Source organism: Corvus moneduloides, chromosome 6 (assembly GCF_009650955.1).
Source record: "Corvus moneduloides isolate bCorMon1 chromosome 6, bCorMon1.pri, whole genome shotgun sequence".
Lineage (NCBI taxonomy): Eukaryota > Metazoa > Chordata > Aves > Passeriformes > Corvidae > Corvus > Corvus moneduloides.
Window position 1 is genome coordinate 11,905,058 of NC_045481.1, and position 20,188 is coordinate 11,925,245.

A 20,188-nucleotide genomic window follows, 5' to 3' on the forward strand; every position below is an offset into this window, starting at 1 on the left:
TTATTCTGAAGTGCCACCATTATAGATGGCACATTGCAGACCAACCAATGCCAGTAGCAGGTGCCACTTAACTGATTAAGACTTCCGAGACATATTTGTCTAGCAGCCCTAACAAAAATTCCAGATTTTCTCAATTTCTTCAAGGCATTAAGGGAACACTCAGAAGAATGATATTCAATACTGTCCCTGAATTTATCCATCTTAATTGAGCAGAAGAACTAACCAGCCCATTTTTCCAAAGCATACTGACAAAATATCCTGTGAGCTATGTGATGAGCACATGGAAACTACCTGTTACTGCCACTGCCATGCCTCTTCATCCAGCACTTTGAAGTGATTCACTTTCTTCAAACATTTTAAAGCCTCAATACTTTTGCCATTTCTAGCAATTTTTGCATCTTTTGCTTTTTACCTACTGTGGAATTAGCAGAGGGAAAGGATCTCCACCTGCCCTCAAAATTACATTACTGCTGACAAGCTATGCTGTCAGGATGTGTTTAGTATTTGGCTTTGTTGATTGACAGCTTGCAGCCATTATAGGGAAAAATCAAAATGCACGACCTCAATTCCAGAGTGACCCTCTTCAAGCAGAAGATGACTAAAATTAAGTGCAGGTTCAGCTGAGGTCCTGGCATTCCATTTCACTAAGGATTTATTGTCTTAGCATTTCGAACCTGAACCTGCAGCCCTCCTACAACCTTTTCAAGAAACACACTCTCCACAAGTAATTAGCATTTAAGTTCAGTTTGTTTTGTATTTACTGACAGACCATAAATAGACAGAGAGAGAAAAATCTAGTCAGTTCTACCTTTAAAGTCGGTCTGAGTCCCAAGGATATACAGCTACAGAATTTGTCTCCTTTCATTTCGACAGCAGCAGAACCAAACAAGGTAAATGTACAATCCAAATGAGAAGCAGAATGTGTATAACGAGTCAGCATGGAACTGTTTTGCCAGTTTTAAAACCACATTTCTGCCACCCCTCAGACTCTCCTCCCCTTACCTGAACTTGCTCACAAATTGGTGGTGTAATGCAGGAACTTGTTGATAGCAGGCTGGGAATGGTGGTTTCAAAGTCAACTCTTGCTATTCTCAAAGTCCGTAATTTTTTCATTGAAAAACCTTGAGGAAAACTCTGGAATCAATTAAGCATGATGTTTTAAGAGCAAGGTGTGCCAATTATACTTTAAGTGCCTAAGTAAGTTATAGCAGCTGCTCAATGCAAGTACGTATTCATACCCAATATGGAATTAAGTACTTAGAAAGCAAGACCTTTCAAGCTACTGAGTGTTGTTGCTACTTACACTCAGGAGCATATCAAGGAAATGTCTCTCTGTAATCAGATGCAATATAACCAGAGGCAATAACAGTTACAGCTCCCAGTTGGTCCTCAAATCAGTATTTAACATAATTTAGTCTCAAATGTATGCTCGAGGTAACATAGTTCAGTCCCTAATATATGTTCAAGGATGAAGTACTGACACCTTGCAATTCAATAAATGACTTCATGACACAGGAAAGCAAACTTCTATGCAAGCCTAGCACCATCACAGATACTGCTTAAGAAAAAAATATAAGGTCAATTAGAACTAGACTGAATTAATTTTATTTCCTTCCAAAAAGAATAGACACTAATTTAACTGTATACAGAATTTAATTTAACTATAACTATACAAGTTTCAGTATATTGTCCTGTTCAAAAACTGCTTATATATAAAAGAAAAAATACTGCCAAAATTCTAACGCATACTTTACAATTAAATGTCCCAACTTTCTTTCTACCCCTAATAACCTCAGACTAGAGTTGCAGTGTTCAGATTAATTTATGTATGGATGAAAATTCCCTTGGTCTTAAGTGCAGTTTCTTTATTACCCATGTTTTTGCCACTACCACCAACACTGGACTCAAAATTAAGTTTTACAGTATTAGCAATGAAAACTTTGATGAACCTTGTAAGAACAGAATTCAGAAAAAGAGTAACAACACTTTTTACTGCATTAAAATATTTTACATGCCTCTAAAAAATAACTTATGCATTTATCTGCATTTTCTTCTGTTTATTAATCTGTCACATTTTACTATAGTATCTGCTAAGTTTTCTTTGAACACTTGAACAAATGAGAAGTAACCACTCTTAGTTAGACCATCAAAACTCAACTCCATCAAGTTCTCTGAGAACTTCAAGTTCTTGTTGTGAAACAAAAGGTGTCCAAAAAGGTTGCAAGAATTTTTATCATTACACTCAAACAAGTTAGCCAAAAGAAGAAACAGTTTCTTTTTTTTTTTCTGGTATGATCACTCAAGCCCTACCATTCCTCCACTTTCTATTGTTACTGCATTTAAACTGCCAACATTCCTTACCTTGACTAAACAAAGGTTCCCATTTAGTTATTTCCTGTACTGGTTTACCTAGTTGCTGTCCAGGCACACAGAACACTCCCCACTACATTGCCAAGTCTCCAAATCCACCGTTCCAGTTAATGGAAGTCTAGGTCACTCAAAACCAGAATTACAGTCAGCAATTCTGTTTAGACATACCACCTGATGTGGCATTACTTAATTGCATCACAAATCACTGTAATTGAATGCAAAGTAAAGGAAACTTGAGTTTATTTAGCTTCCAATTTCTGGGAGGTCAAGAGGAACTAGAACTGCTCTGGACAACAAAAGAAAATAGACTGCGCTTACAGATCATTTTCTGCCAGATTCTTTCTTTAGGACCACTGTTTTATTGTTGCCCTTTCTATTACATGGGGGATGTACATATTATCAGGTGTTAATAAACGGTCAGTGCCTGTACAATACATTCTACAACTGAGCACCACTTTCCGTAACTGAACAGGCAAAGAAATTACACTGAACATCAGCATCTGGCAGTATTTCTCCAAAAAAAAGTGACTAAAATGGGTTTAAATTGATTAACACTATTAAATCACATCTAATATTTGATACTACATGATTTCATTACAGCTATACGATACAATTATACAAAATGTGTTAACATCAAAGAATACAACCAAAATTAAGATAGCAAACAAAACCTATATAACTTTTTTTCTTTACAGGAAAATACTTTTGAAGTATGCATGTAACTGCCCATTCTTTTAAAGAAAATCTACCGCAAGCAAGTTATCAACCTCCAGAAAATCACACATAGCATTACTACGCATATCCCCAAAAAGTGTACAATATGCACACTTGGAAAATACAAAATTAAAAAAAATTGTAAGCAACAGGTGAGCTTCATATTTATAAGAATGTGAAAAGAAGTCCAATTTTAGCACTGTTGTATAAAGAATTGTCTTTTCTGATGCAAGTTCATGAGCTGACCCGTCCGGTTGGGGCTGCACTTTACAAAACACCATGTTCTTGAAACGGGGTTACAGAGCAAGGTGAAACTTCTTAGCAATGTCACCTTAAAGTTTTCTGTGTGGTTTTTTTTTTTGCTTTTTATTTACTACTTATCAAAACACGTCCTTTAGGTTTGTAGGGTTCTTTTTTTTAAAATTCTTTCCTAGAAACAATATACAAAGGGGAGGCGTATTTCTTTCCAACTGATTTTCCTGTAAGATGCTTTGAGTTCAAGAACGTTCTACTCAACTTTCACTGGTTGTTTTTGGCCTTAGCGTGTGTTAAGATGTGAGATTTCAGGTTGGTTGATTGCGCAAACTTCTTATTGCAGCCGTCAAACGGGCAAACGTAGGGCCTGTCGCCAGTGTGAATTCGCACGTGTGTGCGTAAATTGAAGTCCAGTGAAAAACGCTTTCCACATCCTTCAAACGTACACTGTTGGAAGGAAAAGACACACTCTGTTAAGCTAATGGAACTCATCTCCATCACTGATCAGAAAAACAGTCTTCTTTAAATCACTAGACTGCACAAACATGAAGCCGGAGGCTGAAGATTGTTAGGGGTGAAGCTGTGGGCATCCCCTGTGAACTGCACTAAAAACTGCAGTAATTCAGTATATAGTATACACTATATACAACAGCATATCTATTTTCAAAGAGGGAAATAAATTACTTCCAGCTTGCAAGCAAGCACTTCCACTAAAAACACCTTCTCTGCATGTGAAACAGTACCTACCCTACATGACAAAACAGAAACAGGATTTCACTCAGAATTTCCTTCTTTCAGTGATGATTTTCAAAGATATACTCATTTTACCTGCTTTAAGATGGGCTTAAGGACAGAACATTTAGTGATAAATACTTATATTTACCACACAAAATATTCAGTGTATGCATCTAAGCAAGTGCCTGAGGACTGCAAATCAAGTTTCTCAAAGAATATATTTTAAAAAATAATCAACAAAAAATGTAACGTATCTTAAGTGTGTTCTGGGGAATACATATATGCTCAAGACTAAGAATAACTTCAAAGATTTATAGGAAGTATCATATGAAGAGGGCAGGGGACCTCTGGTGGCAGAAGCCCATGTGACTTGATATAAATGGAAAGAGATTCAGTGATTCCATCATGTTGCTGAAAACTGATGGAACCTTTACTGAAAATTAGTACCCTGAGGTAACTGAGCAAACACACTCAAGTCTCAGCTGTCCTCAAGCACTAAGTTGAAAAGATGATGAGGAGAAAGAGACATCTTCTTAATTCTCTATTAACTGCAGACTTCATTTTTAAAGAGGGCAACTTTACATCATATTTTGAAAGGCATCTCCCACGTATATACAATTTACCAGTTTCTAAGAGAAGTCCATGTAAATAATTAAATGATAGCCTAATTAGCTTAAGGGGACCCCCAGTTTTTCAGGTGCCTCAGTTGATTTTAGAAAAGCCCTAGTATGCCCAAGTCCTGTGGAAGCCAGGTTACAGTTCCAGTCTCCAGTGTTCCCAGAAGCAGTGGGGGTACTCATGCCCGCAGGGTAGCAGTACCTGAAAGGGTTTCTCTCCGGTGTGAACTAGCTGATGCCGCTTTAGTTTCGAGCTCTCCACAAAGGCCTTGCCACATTCTGCACATACGTGTACTCGAGGGCCGTGAGTGTGCAGATGCTTCCTCATGGCAGAGTTGTCCCTGAACATCTTTGTGCAGCCCTTAAAAAGAACAGTGAAACTCAATTAGTAGATAAGCCAGTTCTCACAGAGAAGGTTTTATCTCCTACAGTACAAGCATTTTAAATGCTTTTATATCCTGAATACTTTCTTAAGAGTTGGCCTGAAAAGAACATCCCTTACATTTATTTTTAAAAAAGCAATACAAGAAAACTAAACATTCGAAAAGCTGACAAAAAAAAAAAACCAACCTAAACACAATCCCAAACAAAAAAATCCCAAACCCTTTCCTCACTCAGTATTATGAGCCATGTGCAGTCAAATGAATAATAGGACAGTCTAATGGAGAAGATGCAGCTCTGACAGAAGCAAATTAATAAACCAAACAAAAGCACTTAACAGGTCTCAGAGGAAAAAACAAACACAAAACAAAAATCCAACCAAAAAAAAAAAAAAAGACAGAAGAAGAGTTCATGGATACCTATGGATACTCTTTGAAGTGCTATATTCCAAGAACTACAGTACTACAATACATTATATAGTCTCTAATATACCACAGATTATTCCCTAGTACCAACTGGTATGTGCACCATCCCCCAACATTCTGTCCTCTTCCTTCTCTGTCCTCCTCATTTCTGAGAACAAACGGAGCAGGAGCGCTTCCAGCACATAACAACTTACAGGAACTACCTTGTCCAAACTGGCAGCAGCAACTGATCGCTACCATCATGAGACAGAGAGTGCCACTGCTGCTGCAGTTTAAACCTACAAAGTGATACTGGGCAGCTGAATAAGGTGGGACAACAGCCTGAGTTAGTACCAACTCAATCGAATAGCAGAAGATACATTAACTCAGGTACAGCATCAGAAAGGGTCAACCCTTCATTAACAGAAGAATACCACTTTTGACTCCAGAGTATGCTTAAGCCAGCAGTGACTTGGGGCTCTATTTACCTAATCTTTCTACATTTTTTTCACCTCTTAGAGACAATCAATAGAAATCTATCCTATGTTTTATAAATATCTTCATCAAGATTCAAAATGCCTCATAAAATCCTATTAATAATAATAAATTCTATTTGTACTACAAGTGATGCTGTTTACATAAACAAGTGATGTTAGTTTACATAAAACTAACATCTACCAACATCACTATGTTGTGAGGTATAAAATTTAACAGAACCTAAAGGACCATTAAATTGCTAATCTTAAATTCTGCAGGCTTCTATTTTTTTTTTTTTTTTCTGAAACAAATACATTTAAATAAGCTTTGTTTCTTATAAAAAGGGTGAAATGTCACTTTCAGGAGTTCTCTCTTCAGGCACTAGAATCTGTTTGGGTAATTTTGAAGTACTGTGCCACCATTCATTGCACATAGCAGAACTGGGTGGGGCAAAGCAGCGCCAAAGTAAACAGACCATCGACTTTTTTTCTGCATTTATTTCAAAGTCCCTTCTTGCCTCTGAGAGCAGCAGCTACAGCTACAATATTTTTCTTTTTTTAAACTGAATTCATAAATGCACAAAGCCTACAAACACCACAAGATAGAAAATGGAAGGATAGAACATTCTTCCCCCCCCCCCCCCCCCCCCCCCCGATGAAATTGAGGCTATGAAAAAGTAAATCAAAGAAATGAAGGTAGCATTCCTTGGTATAGTAAAAAGTAACTGTTCCTGTATTTCTGCATACTGTATTACAAAAAAACATGACACTTCTAGAATGTGGAGAATTGGAAATCAATATAAGCACAAAGAGGAATTCAGAAAATTCCTTACACCATGGCTGTCAGAAAGTAGCCTTCTATTCATGCTCTCTAATGGCTATGTCTAATAGCTATCTGCCCTCATTATTTGCTTAGGCTCACACTTATCTAGACCAGAAGTCAGCAAGATTGTATTTGTCTTTTTTTGTTACAGACTAAGTCAGCTAAAAGAAGCACTACAAAAGCTGGATAATGCAGTAAAGCCACATGCTACCAATCTAGGTGACTGGCAACATTTATTCAAGACAGAAGCTTCCCTGCTACCAGTGTGTCAGAATCGTTATCTCCAAGATGCCTGCCTCTCTCTTTCATGATGATGCACTTTCCAGCTCTGTGGAATGTAATTCAGAGTCTTCCAATAAAGCTGACTTTGGCATCTGCACCATAAATTGCTGATTCCTGATCTAGACTCCAAATCTGTCATAGTTTCCAAGCAGAGGATATATAGATCTTAGGAACGTACTTTGAACAGCTTTCAGAACATTCTTTCAAGTATGTATTCTTGGGTGTCGGGAAATCACAACAGTAAAACCAGCATGTTAGGGACTGTGCATCATGGTTACCAGAAGATTAGGGATGCACTAACCTTAAGACAAGGAATGGGAATAATATATTATTCAGTGAAAGGTTTTAAAGGAAGCCTCTAGAGAATGACAACTAAAATATATTTAACTGAGTATATTCTATTAACAGTAAGATATTTTAGTTATTCATTCTCAAGAGAAAACATCAATACAAAATTCTGATCTACAAATTCCTATCTACTCAGAAGCTGAGCAATTCACTTACTTTGTGAGGACAAGCTATCGTTCGTGGAGCATCATCTTCTTTAATTTTTCTTGGTTTCATTCTTAGAGATAAAAAAAATACAAAATATTAGTAGAAACACATTAGTAGACAGCTCTTTTTCCCTAAGTGCCTACATAATGAGCACATTTTATCCCCCAGTATTACATGTGTCAGTGGTACTCACTTTAACATTTTCAAAACCTTCACAAAAATATTAACAGTATAATTTAGCACTTGGAATGCTCTACTTTTCCAGAAGGACCTCTCAAACACAGAATAAGACATTTAATACTACCTTCTTAATCCTCTGAATATGTGGAAATTGATTTTTTTCCTGACTTATTCTAATTGTAATTAGGAGGTTTTGTTTGAAAACTCCATTTTTGTTGTGCCAGTACCCATGTGGCCTATTTAGCTTCACTTTCTCTCCATCCCTTCAGCAGAACATGAAGGAGTGTAGGTTCAATCATTCTTCAGTATTTTCACCACACAAGACTTCTAAAGAAAACTCTACAGAAGCAGGGAAAGCAGGAATCAGGCAAGTTGTAGAATCTACACAGACAATGTAGACATCCATTCCACTCACAAAAATGGTAATTATTCTTACTTTAAGCTATTGTACACATGGATTCCATTCTGGGCAACTGACAAGTAATCACCAATTTACTCCTTGTCACTAACAGGGATCTTCACCATTATTTTATGGGTGCCACTAGTCTCCACTGCTACATAAGGAGCCCAGGAAACTATCGTTTGTATGTGTTAGATCTATTTCATATACAGTAAGACTCTCTGTACAAAACAATCTTAGAACAGTGTTACAACAACCAGTCAGAAGAGCCAGATGTGATTCTGGGGAAGTGCACTGCACTTTCAGCTGTCTTTATTTCTCAAACCTGTAGTGCTGTCTTCAAAAAATCAAAAAGAAAACGTTTATCTCCTTTTAACAGTAGCGCTAGGTGGGTATAAACAACTGCACCCCCATACAGCTGGAGATTCCCTTAGGTAAGCAATGAGATTTTGCCCATTCCCAAACCTTGCTGTGGCAGCAGAGCTAGTCTGTTCATGTGGGTTACTGAACTGCTTTTCCTGGCAATACAGCACACAACAGTTCCGTGTGACAAGGTGGCTACATATCACATCTGTAACTCAATCCAAAGGTTTGCTGGTGTACATCCTAGTCTCAATTAAATGAGTGGCTTGAAATTAACAAAATAATTGGAATTATCAGAATCACTATTCTTAATGTCAAGAAGGAAAAGTGTCTGTTGCTATCCATGACAGTTTTTAACTTGCATGTGTTTTGCTTCTGGAAACTGGTATGAAAAATACAGGGTTGAGGGAAGACATTTCCAAGCAGTGCATACATGTACTTTTTTACATCTCTTTTTAACAGCTGATATGAGACTCGCTAAACAGCAACTCTTAAAACTTCCCAAGAGCTGTAGGGAAAATAAACTAAAATGCCTCTACTCTGACCACAAAAGCATTTGGTTTTTGCAAGCAGAGTCCAGACTTCTTTGGTACTGTCCCACTCCTACAGCTGAAATCTGCTTTCACCTGTGCCCTTTACAGGGACTGCTGAGAGAAGAGAGTGAATTAAGGCAAGAGCAGTGAAAAAACTCCCTCAGAAGTCCTGAAGACCTAGGAAAATTATCTTACAGCTGCCAATGGAGTCATATGTGATGGACAAGTCTCCTGTGGCTCTGTCAGCTATCACTGGTCCCTCACTCTGTGTCCTTTCAGTACTGCAGATGTAGCACAGTTCAAGTGATCATCTACAAACTAAAGCACTTGACAGCCACTTCACAGACACAACACTAAAACCCAAGGATTTAGAGGGTGCTTTTGTTCTTTTCTCTAAGCGAGCACTCAGGAAACTCCTGCTGACTGAGCAGCTCCAGACTACACTTGGTACGTCCACACTACAGTCTCCTGCAAGGTTACAAACACATTTACAGATATTAACAGTGACTTGCAAATGGGTGTAATGTATTTGCATTGACAAAGTTCCTCTTGTGCACCACAACCAGCAGCACAACTAAAATTTCATCAACTTAAGGGCAGAAACATTCTGAACACAGCAAACTACATCTCTTCCTGTACAGCTGTCGCATCATTATCTTAATTTTCATTGTAACAATTTTTTTCAAGACTACAGACCAATTCAGTTGACCTTACTGACTGCATTTAACTTACATAATCCAACTTCAATACAGAATGGTTGTGCTGTGTTCAGTTTACATAGTCTCTTTGAGTAAAGTATTAAAATACCTAACTCCAAACAAGTGATTGGGATTAACTGACTGACTGTACTCTCCAGTGAGGTTCCAGACTCATAGTACTACAGGTACTGAGGTTATAGGAAAAAGCACACACAAAAGCGATCTTTACAGGACCCTTACAGAAAGCTTTCAACTACCTTTAGCATGGGATTCTCCTTATTATGTCTCTGTGATTTTTGAATACAGGAAAAGGGACAGAAATGAGCATCTGTAATTTTCAAAATGGTCACAGAAGAATGATTTGACAAGATGGAACATGAGAGAATAAAGTGTCATTATTTAATTCCATTAGAGAACAAACACCCTAAGGAGACAAAGCTGGTGCCAAAAGCACCTCCTCCTAATCCAATCAACCTGTTAAATGTTGGCTGAGTCATTCCCCCAGCCCCAAAAAAATGAAGCAAAAAAAATTTCCTAAGTCTGAGATCTGTGTCCCTGACATGATCAGAATGAGCAAAACCACTATTGTTCCAAAGTCTTAACTGGCCACCTGTAAAGGGAGTGACTAGACCAAGAGAATTGCTAACAAGAGATGTGGCAAATAGCTTTAGTGGGCAGCGCCTGCATTTTCACACTTTGCATTAAATCCTCTTCCTGACACTTGTGTCTTGCCCCTGTTACTAAGTCAATCTTTGAGAAAGAAATGCTGCAACAGTGTGATCTCTAACAGGCTGTTAAGGTAGAGGGAGAAGGAAAATAAAATACCCCGGGGTCAGTGCAGTCAGGGAGCTTGAGGAACCAACTGCAGGTGAACTGGATGGTCAGACATGGGACAGACTGCAGCATCGACACACACCCTACATTTTTCAGTTCAGTGTCTGAGTAGGCATAGATCATCGTGAATGTCCATCCAGGACTTTTTAATGTTCAAGCTTTGTTTCTATATTCAAGAGTATCAGCCCAGAAGTATACTTGAACATCTGAACACAAATGACAAAACAGCTCAGCTAAAAAATGAGCAATTTTACGTCTTCTCGCTTTCCGTAGAAGCACAGCCAGTTAAGCCTAAAATGCTGAACAAGACTGTGCTTAAGCACAGAGTTATATAGATAACCAAGCTTATCAACAAAACAGCAGCAGACACTGCAAGAGAAGAGATGGCAAATGGTGTCCAGGTTGTATCTCAGTGCCACAGGCAGGAGGAAGCTGCTGGGCCCTTTGTGCACCTGGATTAAATGCATGAGGGCATGAACAACACAGGCACAGCTACAATAGATCATTGTGTCAAAAACATCATCTTGCTCACAAAGCTGCAGAAACCATATGGACAATCCCTCAAAGAAGAATTTAAAGACTTACATATTCACATGTATTAGAAAAAAAAGATCTTGGTCTTACTTTAAAATTAACTTTCTGCAAAAGGAGACCAGACTAAAATCTGGGCTGTTGATCTTAATTACACTGGTGCAGGTAGCTCTTGCTGGTGGTGGTTAGACTTTTGGTTCCCACCTAGTAGAGCAGCTCTACCAGCTCCATCCAAGTTTTCTTAGCCTGAAACATTAACCAAAAACAGAACTCTAACAAATATCACTATTTAATGCAACTACAGACACATACATTAATACAGGGGTGGAACTTCAGAAACAGTTGCCTTTGCAGAAAGTCAATTTACATGGCAAGACCAAAATTTTCATTTCTGCGGTATGGTTACATGGGTCACGCCTAGTAGAAACAACTGCAAATCAATTAACTGAAAATTAAGAAGGGTACCTTTTGGATCAAGTCACTGGAACACTGCAATTAAAGGCTAAGTCTTAACTTGCACTGGGGGAGTGGAGGGAGGGGATGGATGACAGCAGAAGAAGCAGGAATGTGTGCAACCCAGCAGCATTACAGAATAAGCTCCATAAAAGCACGCTCCCATATCCGTAAGGAAGACTGAGTAAAATCACAGGTATTAAACCACTCAGTTTCTCAAAATAAAGAAAGCAATATTGTCACTGTGCAGTATCTGAAAGTTAAATCTAACCACCTCCTTTCATCTACACAGCTGAACTGAGAGTACTTTACCCTAACAGAACCTTAATGCCCTCCCCAAATCTCTGTCAAACTCCACAACCTATGTACTTGTCAATCGATGCAGTTTTAAAAGTCAGCCACAGAAACGGTATTAAAGCTGGGAAGAAAGGAAATGTAATTCAAATAACAGTATAGAACCTTCCCCTTGCTCCATAATCTCCCTTTTTTTGCCACTGTTAAAGAGTTCTGTGTTCTCACCTCCTTTCTTCTCCCTCTGTACATAAATCTAAGCTTAACAACTTTACTCTCTCTCTCAGGCAACTCCTTTAACACATCCTAGAGGTTTCTGATGACCAGCAATGATATCCACCGGTGCTGATGGCCACACCTCCTGGGAACAGTCGGAGGTAGAAGAAATTACTCTCTCTCAACAGTGTTACTGGCACTGCTGGTATGTTCCCCTCATTTTGCCATTCCCCTTGTGCTGCCCTGCTGAGCAGAACCGACCTGAGCGTCAGAACTCTGTGCTACTGCAAGAGTTCATTTGTGCTGAACAACTCCTGGAACTGGCTAGACTGGCTTTTGGATAAACAAGATGAAAGGGGAGTGGCACGAGGTGTCCGAGGAATCTATCTACAGTCAAGAACATCCAGTATCTTACCTGCTTGAGCCACAGTTAAGAAGAAAACTGTCATAAAGAGGTTCTTTCACTCCATGATTCTGGCAAAAATTATTACTAGGTTTGTTCCAGTTATGAGGAATATCATATGTGTAAACAGGGACAGTTACCTGTGCAGTATGGTACAGAGCAGGAGATTTCCCCTCCCCTAGAAGAACACTGGGTAAAGCAATTGTCACTTTACTGCCCTTTAAGCTTCTCTGTAACAAGAACAAAACCAATACAAAAGCATACACCTAATAAAGAGGCCTAAGTCATAAATCTGGATGACCAGAAGGCTTTGTCACTTCTAAGAAGGGTGACCAATTTCAAACTCTAAAGCAGTTTCCTCTCCTTTGTTTTCTATGGGTTTGGAAAGTGGATAGAAAGGAAGGCCAGTCCTCACAATGGCTCTCCTTCAGAAAAGATACCAAGATCAGCAGAAAATAAAACCACAGAGATTAAAGTTTTTACCACCAGGACCCATTACTGTGCCAATTTCCCAGCTATAAGATACTCCTTCTTATTTCTTTGTTTTACCAATGTCTGTGTTCTGCTGTCTTTAGCCAGTTTAGTCATGTATCTGGAGGACAAGAGGGAGGGAGAGAGGGGGCAAACAGGGATATCCTTTTCAGTGGCTTCCTTTGAGAGAATTTGCCATATGCACATTCTAGAAATATCCCTGGTACCTCCCCAAGTTTTCACTACCAAGCAGCTATGATTTCTTCGCAGCTAACTACTGAACTGTCATCAATTTAGATTTGGATTAAATATTTTATTCCACTTGAAGGGATTTCCAGTTTCCCAGTCAAAGGTGTCAAATGAAAACATAGTAATTTATTAGGTTTTGTCCCTCTGAGCAGATCATTCACAATTAACATTTCACATTCTGATATGATAGCCTAAGAGAATTCCACCTTTTTTTTTTCTTTTTTACTGCATTTTAAAGCATGCTAGAGAAAATTCAAGATTCCTAAAACAGAATAAAGTAATCTGTAAAAAGTGATAAACTGCCAACCAGGTGTAACTTATGGTCATTTGCCTATGCATTACTGAACATGTCAATGTTCTGACACAGACTGTTTATTCACAATGTTTTCAATGGAATCATAGAATGCATAAAAGCTGTTCCTGGAAAAACTGCCAGAGTTCCAGTTAAAGGGTCCAGATTCCTGCTACATGACTCAATGACATATGCTCTAAACCAGGCAGTGAAAGACAACTGTATCACAAGAGACACTGCAACCACTCACTCTGTGAGAGCCATGGAGATCTGAGCGCTGGTGGCCACTACAGATGATCAACTACTACAGGTCTGAATTATTTTTTTGAAGGGCTGCAGAGCTACAAACAACTTCAAGCATCAGGTTTGTCCCTGCATTACCTTTCACTAACTAGATCAGAACACCGGAATCTTGCTCAAAATCTATTACCACTAGAACTCAAGCTTTGTTTGTTTAAGCTTAACCTCAGAACTTTGTTCCTAATTATCAATGCACGTATTTCAAGTCAATTTATCCCTAATCAAAATAAGCTGCATTTGTTATAAACAGTGGACCTAGCCTGGTTCAGAGTAGGTAATTTCTACAAATGTAGGGTGAGATTCCTTCAACTACTTTAATGAAAACCAAAAAGCAACCCTACATAACTTTCTCTCAACTACGCACAATGCACTTAGCATAGAATTTTACTAGCCAGTTCACACTTCCTTATATGGGGACTGTCACAATTCTTTTTTCGAGTAATCTAAATACAAATTTGTTATTCAAAGCCTTACAGCACATGAAACTACTTAAATTTAGAAGTAACTTTCAACTTCATGTGCTGCTAAAAGTTTTCAGCATACAGCTACTGAGAATTTTGAAATTCTAAACTGTAAAGCAATGAGCAATGTTTGACAATTTCATAGAACTTTACACTAAACAAACATATTTTTTTAGCATGAAAAACTGTACTCCTTGAACCCCCAAAGCCAATTCCAGACATGTAAGCCCATTTTTTTCCTTCCAGCTTACCATGTAAAGTTTCTAGTAATACTGCACACTGCAAGGTCAACAACAAGACAACTGAACAGTAGTCGGCAGATATCAGTACTTGAATCCGTCTTACAAGCTAAGGAGTCTCTTCAACACTCTTCACTGCAAGAGGACTAAGACCTTAACAAGAAATATTCAAATTCTGATACACCCACACTCTTCAGTCTCAGAAGAATAAACAAACACAATCATTTAAGACATTAACCTACAACTGTAAGGCAAGAGTAGAAGTTTGACGGTCATCAATTCTGACCAAGAAATCAAAAAAAACCCTTTCTTAGAAGGTGCATGAAATTCTCATTTATCTACAATTAAGCTAAGAGAAGAATTTTTTACAGGTTTTGAGCAACTTGGGAATATTACTAAAGGCCATGTCCCCCCAAGGTGCTTACTCTACTGTCATGTATTTCTCTTCTGACTGAAACAGATTACATTTTATCTGCTGTGAGAAAGGAGGCTGTACACATAAAACTGAATCTTTTCACTACCCACTATAAATTCTAGCTCTGGAACTTCCTAGAATATTCTACTATAAATATAAAAAAGTGATAATTTTAAAATACTGCCAGCAGCCACTGTTTTCTCAATGGAAACGTAACTAAAACATTTTACAATATTCAGAAATATGCAGACACATCTGATAGAAGCAGCCTGGTCATTTCAAGAAGCCCAAATCCTGACAACCATTTCAAGTATTCAACTCAATCTGGAGAAAAAATATTCAGTATTTGCATGGAGAATACCCTGAGAGAAACTATTTACATTTCCTAACAAAAGACAGCTATTCAGTACTTCAGTGTCTAATAGAACCAAAGGTTTTAGCATGTTTAAAAGTAATGGAGAACACCATTCTAAACACAACGAGTGGAAATAATGTAACAGTTTAGAATTGGAACACTATATACACTCAAGAGTATTGGAACACTGTACACTCAAGACATTAAACATTTGCTTTCACAAAAAATTGTAGGAACTCTTCAGCAGATCCCAGAGAAAACCACTGTAACTTTGATAAATGATAGTAAAACAAGAAAGAAGAGTATCAATAGCTAGAACCACCCATCACTTTGGATAGAACCCTGTTTCCAGCTGTTTGTGATGTGCTTTTATACATCTCCAGATCAGATAGCCTGAAGCAGGAAGCAAGTCCTGCAGAACTATTTTACTAGGATCCTTCAAAATTCATAATTCAATGGCTTTACAGAAAGTAATTGTGGGATGAGGACATGCTGTTATTCCTCCAGCACACACTACACTGTAACAGGACAAAACTAAAACTTGCAAAAAGCAGCAAGATCAAAAAGGTGAAACAGGGGTAAATGCACACACTGAACACCAAGATCCAGCTAACCAAGAAGCCAGACCAGAACTTGTATCAACAGTCCCTGCCATCTAGCAACTACCTGGAAAAAGACACACTCTCTGGCTACTAGGTAGTAAGGATAACAACATCTGACTGTTCACCTGCTCTGAGTATCAGAATTGTGCACCTGAGCTCTGAAGAATAGCCAGCTGCTAAAAAAATGAAAATGAATGTGGCTGTATAGATGTTTTGCTTCCAGCTTGGGAAAATCTGGCAGTAGCAGCCAGAGAAAGCCGGCAGCCGTGCTCAGACATCTGGAGACACTGCACTGAGCGGAGCACAAGGCACCAGACCAGTGCAGCAGGGCCAACCCCAGGGCAGCACTTCAGCGGCTTCTCCGCTGCCCTCGCGGTTGCCCTCTGGTGGCCACCGGCTGCCCTGAGCACCCGGCACCAGAGCCGGGCCCAGCGGACACTTTCACTGCCCCCGCCTCCCTGCAAGACACTCCACCACCACTTGAAAGTAAAAGTCACCTTGTCACTCAGGTCAACCTATTGATATGTAAACGAGTGACAATTGTGACTCACCAAAGAAAATCCAAGCAGTATAGTTACCAACGGAAACTGCAATCATCAGTGGCACTTGAAAGTGCCGGACACACAATTTAAGACCTTGAGCTTAAGCAGCAAGTGAAAATAAGTGGCTTTGCCAACTAAATACTGTAGCCTTGCACCCAAATGCATCGTTTCACGTATCAGATCCTTTGGTGCTCAGGAATTTAAGGCTACTCACATGAAAAAAATGTTCTGTCATGTAAAAATCACAGAACTGTTGGGCCTGGAAGGGATCTCTAGAGACCATCTAGTCCAATCCCAAGGCAGGGTTACCTAAACTGATGAGTGATGCAGTCTATCAATGTATTTAGGTCCTGTCTTACGCAATGGAACTAAAGACCACAAGTCATAGAAGAATTCACTGCTGAAAATAAAATCCCATCTCTTTAGTTCAGAACAGAGTGGCGATGCTGTGGTAAGTCCCTTGTTTCAGAAGATAATTAAATGGAATAAGCCATACTAAGTATACCATTTTGCCTAACAGTTTCATAATTAAACCAGTGAAAACAATTTTGAAGTTCCTTTCTTCCTACTTACCTAGCAAATTCAGCCAGTTGCTTGGGGTCTGAGAGGTCAATGCCAGGTATTCCACCAGGAGGAAGTTTCTTCCCTGTCATGTACTCTGAGTAATCTGGAGGAGAATTCTCTCCGATGATCTGCTCTTCCACCACTGTTTCATGGTCAATATCCTTCTTATCATCTGAAATATACAAAATACTGAATTCAATACATACTGAAGATCAAAACAGCATACAAATTATTAGGCTACATCTCAATACAAATTCAATATTGCTGCACATTTAAAAGAATAGACTGCACTTTCAGATTTCCACACTAATTGTGGAGAGCAAAAAGACACCCATACAGTTACAGCCTGAAGAACACAGAAAGAATACAGTGAGGAAAAAAAGCAGAAATTGCATATCTACTTTAAACACAAATACAGAAATTAGTAGAACAATCCTATGAATGTTGGCTGCACTTGAAAGATAATGTACTTCTTCTGAAACAATGCCTAAATATTTAATTCCCTTAACTTCTTCAGGACTAATCTTCACTACACCCACTCTGATACTCAGCAGCAGTCCCTAAATTTGCAGGCCTATCAGAAGAGCAGCAGACACTTAACCCTGAGATGTCAGGACTACCGATCTTTACTTCACAGTCTTCAGACTCCCCTAACTTCCAACAGAAGTGTCATAGAGAGACAAGAAATTTGAAAATAACTGCTGATGGGTTTCAGCACCTGCCTGTAAAATTAAGTTTTCCTAACACTTGCAGACAGGTCTCAAAGAAAGCAAGTAACTTAACTGTGTGTCTCTCCCAAGGGGGCTTCCTCCTTCTGTGGCAAAGGCCAGCCTAAGCTCTTTCCCACTCTACTGTGTGAACAGTAGACTGGGATTATTTAAAGCTTTGATCTGCAAGCCAGTTAAGATACTGCTGCTTTCTCTGCTCTAGAGCTCCTCCTACGAATTTGTGCTCAAGGACTGCAGTGAAATCAGGTGGAAGACCTGCTGTTGCTGTCTACTCACATTCATACCTCAAAAAACATTGTACCATGCATATTCTACCTCCTCTTGCTATTTTATAACAGAAATTGAGAGACACAAAAATGAGAGAGAACAGAAACATCCATCTATGTTCCTCACTGCAGTATTCACAGCAGCAGAAAGAAAGACCCAGCACCTACCCTCTTTTACACCCTCAAATACACCTAGGACAACAGAAGTATATATGGCTGTAACTACTCAGCTCAATGTAACAGACCTTGAGAGTACTTCTACTATGTGTGTGGGGAGCAGATTCTGGAAATTGTTTTATACACAAGAGGCTATACAAAAATAACAGGAAGTTTTCTTTTACAGATATTGTTTAAGCGTGGAAACACAAGGTGGTAGGACAGAAATAGTATTTCACGAATTGAAAAAAAAGATAGGAAAACATAAGGCAGAAAACAAAAGACAAAATGTTTTGGGAATTTTTTTCCCTAAACAGAAACACAGGAAATAACATTAGTCATTACCAAGTAACTTAGGCTAGGAAAGAGAGAACAAGACACACAAATAAATGAAATATACCACACACAAATTTCTATTCAATTTGTAATGCCTGCTTTTAATGTTTGCCACTGAGCTATTTCTAGAAATGTTACTGCTAGTTTGGGGTTTAATCTGATCTACCAGATCAAATAGCAGTTCATGTATATTCCATGGTGAAAGAGGAAAACAGACTCCAACGCTGCAAAGACAGAAGTGTAAATAAGAAAATACTATTTGCAGCATTAAATTCAAACTACAAAACTGATTATTGACCCTTTCAGTTGTCCCCTCACCACACTACCTTTCAGTCCCTATCCGTGCTTTAAAAAAGCAACTGAATTTACCTTAAGCGAGGATTATATGCTAAATTTTACAGCAGTTGAAGGAGTTACAAATTCAAGACAATAATCCTCTAATTTGGCAACAATTTGTTCTTTCTAACCAAAGCTTAGAAACATTATGTAGCAATGCCTACACAGGGAGAAAAAACATCAAGCTCAGAATGGCATAGAATTTTTGCTAAGCTAAAAGTGACACCTTCTCTGTGCTGTAGACTAGAATAAGACCAGCTGCCCTCAACATGGCCATTTCCAACAGCTACCAAGAACGTGCAGTTTGTCTGTTTAATAACATTCATAACACAGACAAGTTTTCATTTCCTGCCTCACATGAGACGCATGAGTCAACCAGGAAATTCTGTACACATTCTTAAAGATCTTCTTTCCTTCCCTAGTGTAAAGGTTCACTATTCCACAGTGCTTTCTTGTTATTTGAGGACCAAACTGAAAGCCAGCCTTCAGTGCCTTTACCTCCCAAAAGTCTGACAACACAAGTCAATTCCATAGCTATTTAATTCCACAGACTACTGGAGCAAAACACAAAAAACTACCAACATATTGCTTGGATAGAGTAAAACATAAGAGAAACTATTGTTTCATATATATTAGCAGTTGTGTGAAAATAAATAACCACCTTATTTTCCTGTAACAAAAAACTGCATCTCTACAGCAGCACACACCTCCACGTCTAAAAACAAATTTAAACCAAAACAATAAAATACAAAACAGTTACATTGAAGTATTATGTTAGGCTAGTACTTCTGAAAAAGTAGCAGAAGACTTCAGGAGCTCTTTGGTATCCTGACCATCCTATGACATTATCAAGTCATTGGGAAAACAAAATGCAAACACGCAAAAGAAACCCCCACACTTTTTTGGAGGAAGTTTGGAAATAAAAAAACTTTAGCAATGTCCTCTGTGCAGAAATTTAGCTTATTTGTGATGGCCTACCAACCTGGACTAGGCACCTCAAAGTCTGGAGGGTAAAGTGCAAGCAAACTTTCACTCAGGCTGACAAGTTAACTGATAATTCTTGCTGCAAACTGGGCTAGTTAACTGCTTGATGTTTTTTGCCTTCAAGCAAGTTCTGATGCTCACTGCAGGCAAAACTAACTCCCCCTTTTCCTCTCATGAAGCATCAGAGATTCAAACATGTTGCATCCAAAGCAAAGAAAAACACAGACACAACCCTGAAATTACAGTGACACCTCTGGACGCCATCCATGCAAGTTATACACAGAGAGAACCATGGAGCCAGTCAGGAAAAGTAAATTAACTACTATATATACACTATCTGATCTACTTTGTTTTGTCCCTTAAAAACCACCTGAGAGTATAGCAGACTCACATATAAGGCATTCAGCTTAAGCACTACTCTCATAGGTCCAATGCAGC

General features: G+C 38.7%; 1 protein-coding gene across 1 annotated transcript in view; it reads right to left on the reverse strand.

Moving 5' to 3' along the window:
• Positions 1-1,582: 1,582 nt before the first annotated feature.
• Positions 1,583-20,188, reverse strand: part of YY1 (YY1 transcription factor) — a 25,804-nt gene continuing 7,198 nt past the window's right edge. The window contains exons 2-5 of the mRNA XM_032112814.1: positions 16,954-17,149; positions 7,562-7,622; positions 4,894-5,052; positions 1,583-3,786 (exon numbers count right to left, since the gene is read on the reverse strand). Coding sequence (XP_031968705.1) covers positions 3,604-3,786; positions 4,894-5,052; positions 7,562-7,622; positions 16,954-17,149 — 599 coding nt within the window. The 3' untranslated portion in view covers positions 1,583-3,603. The remainder of the gene's footprint in view (positions 3,787-4,893; positions 5,053-7,561; positions 7,623-16,953; positions 17,150-20,188) is intronic.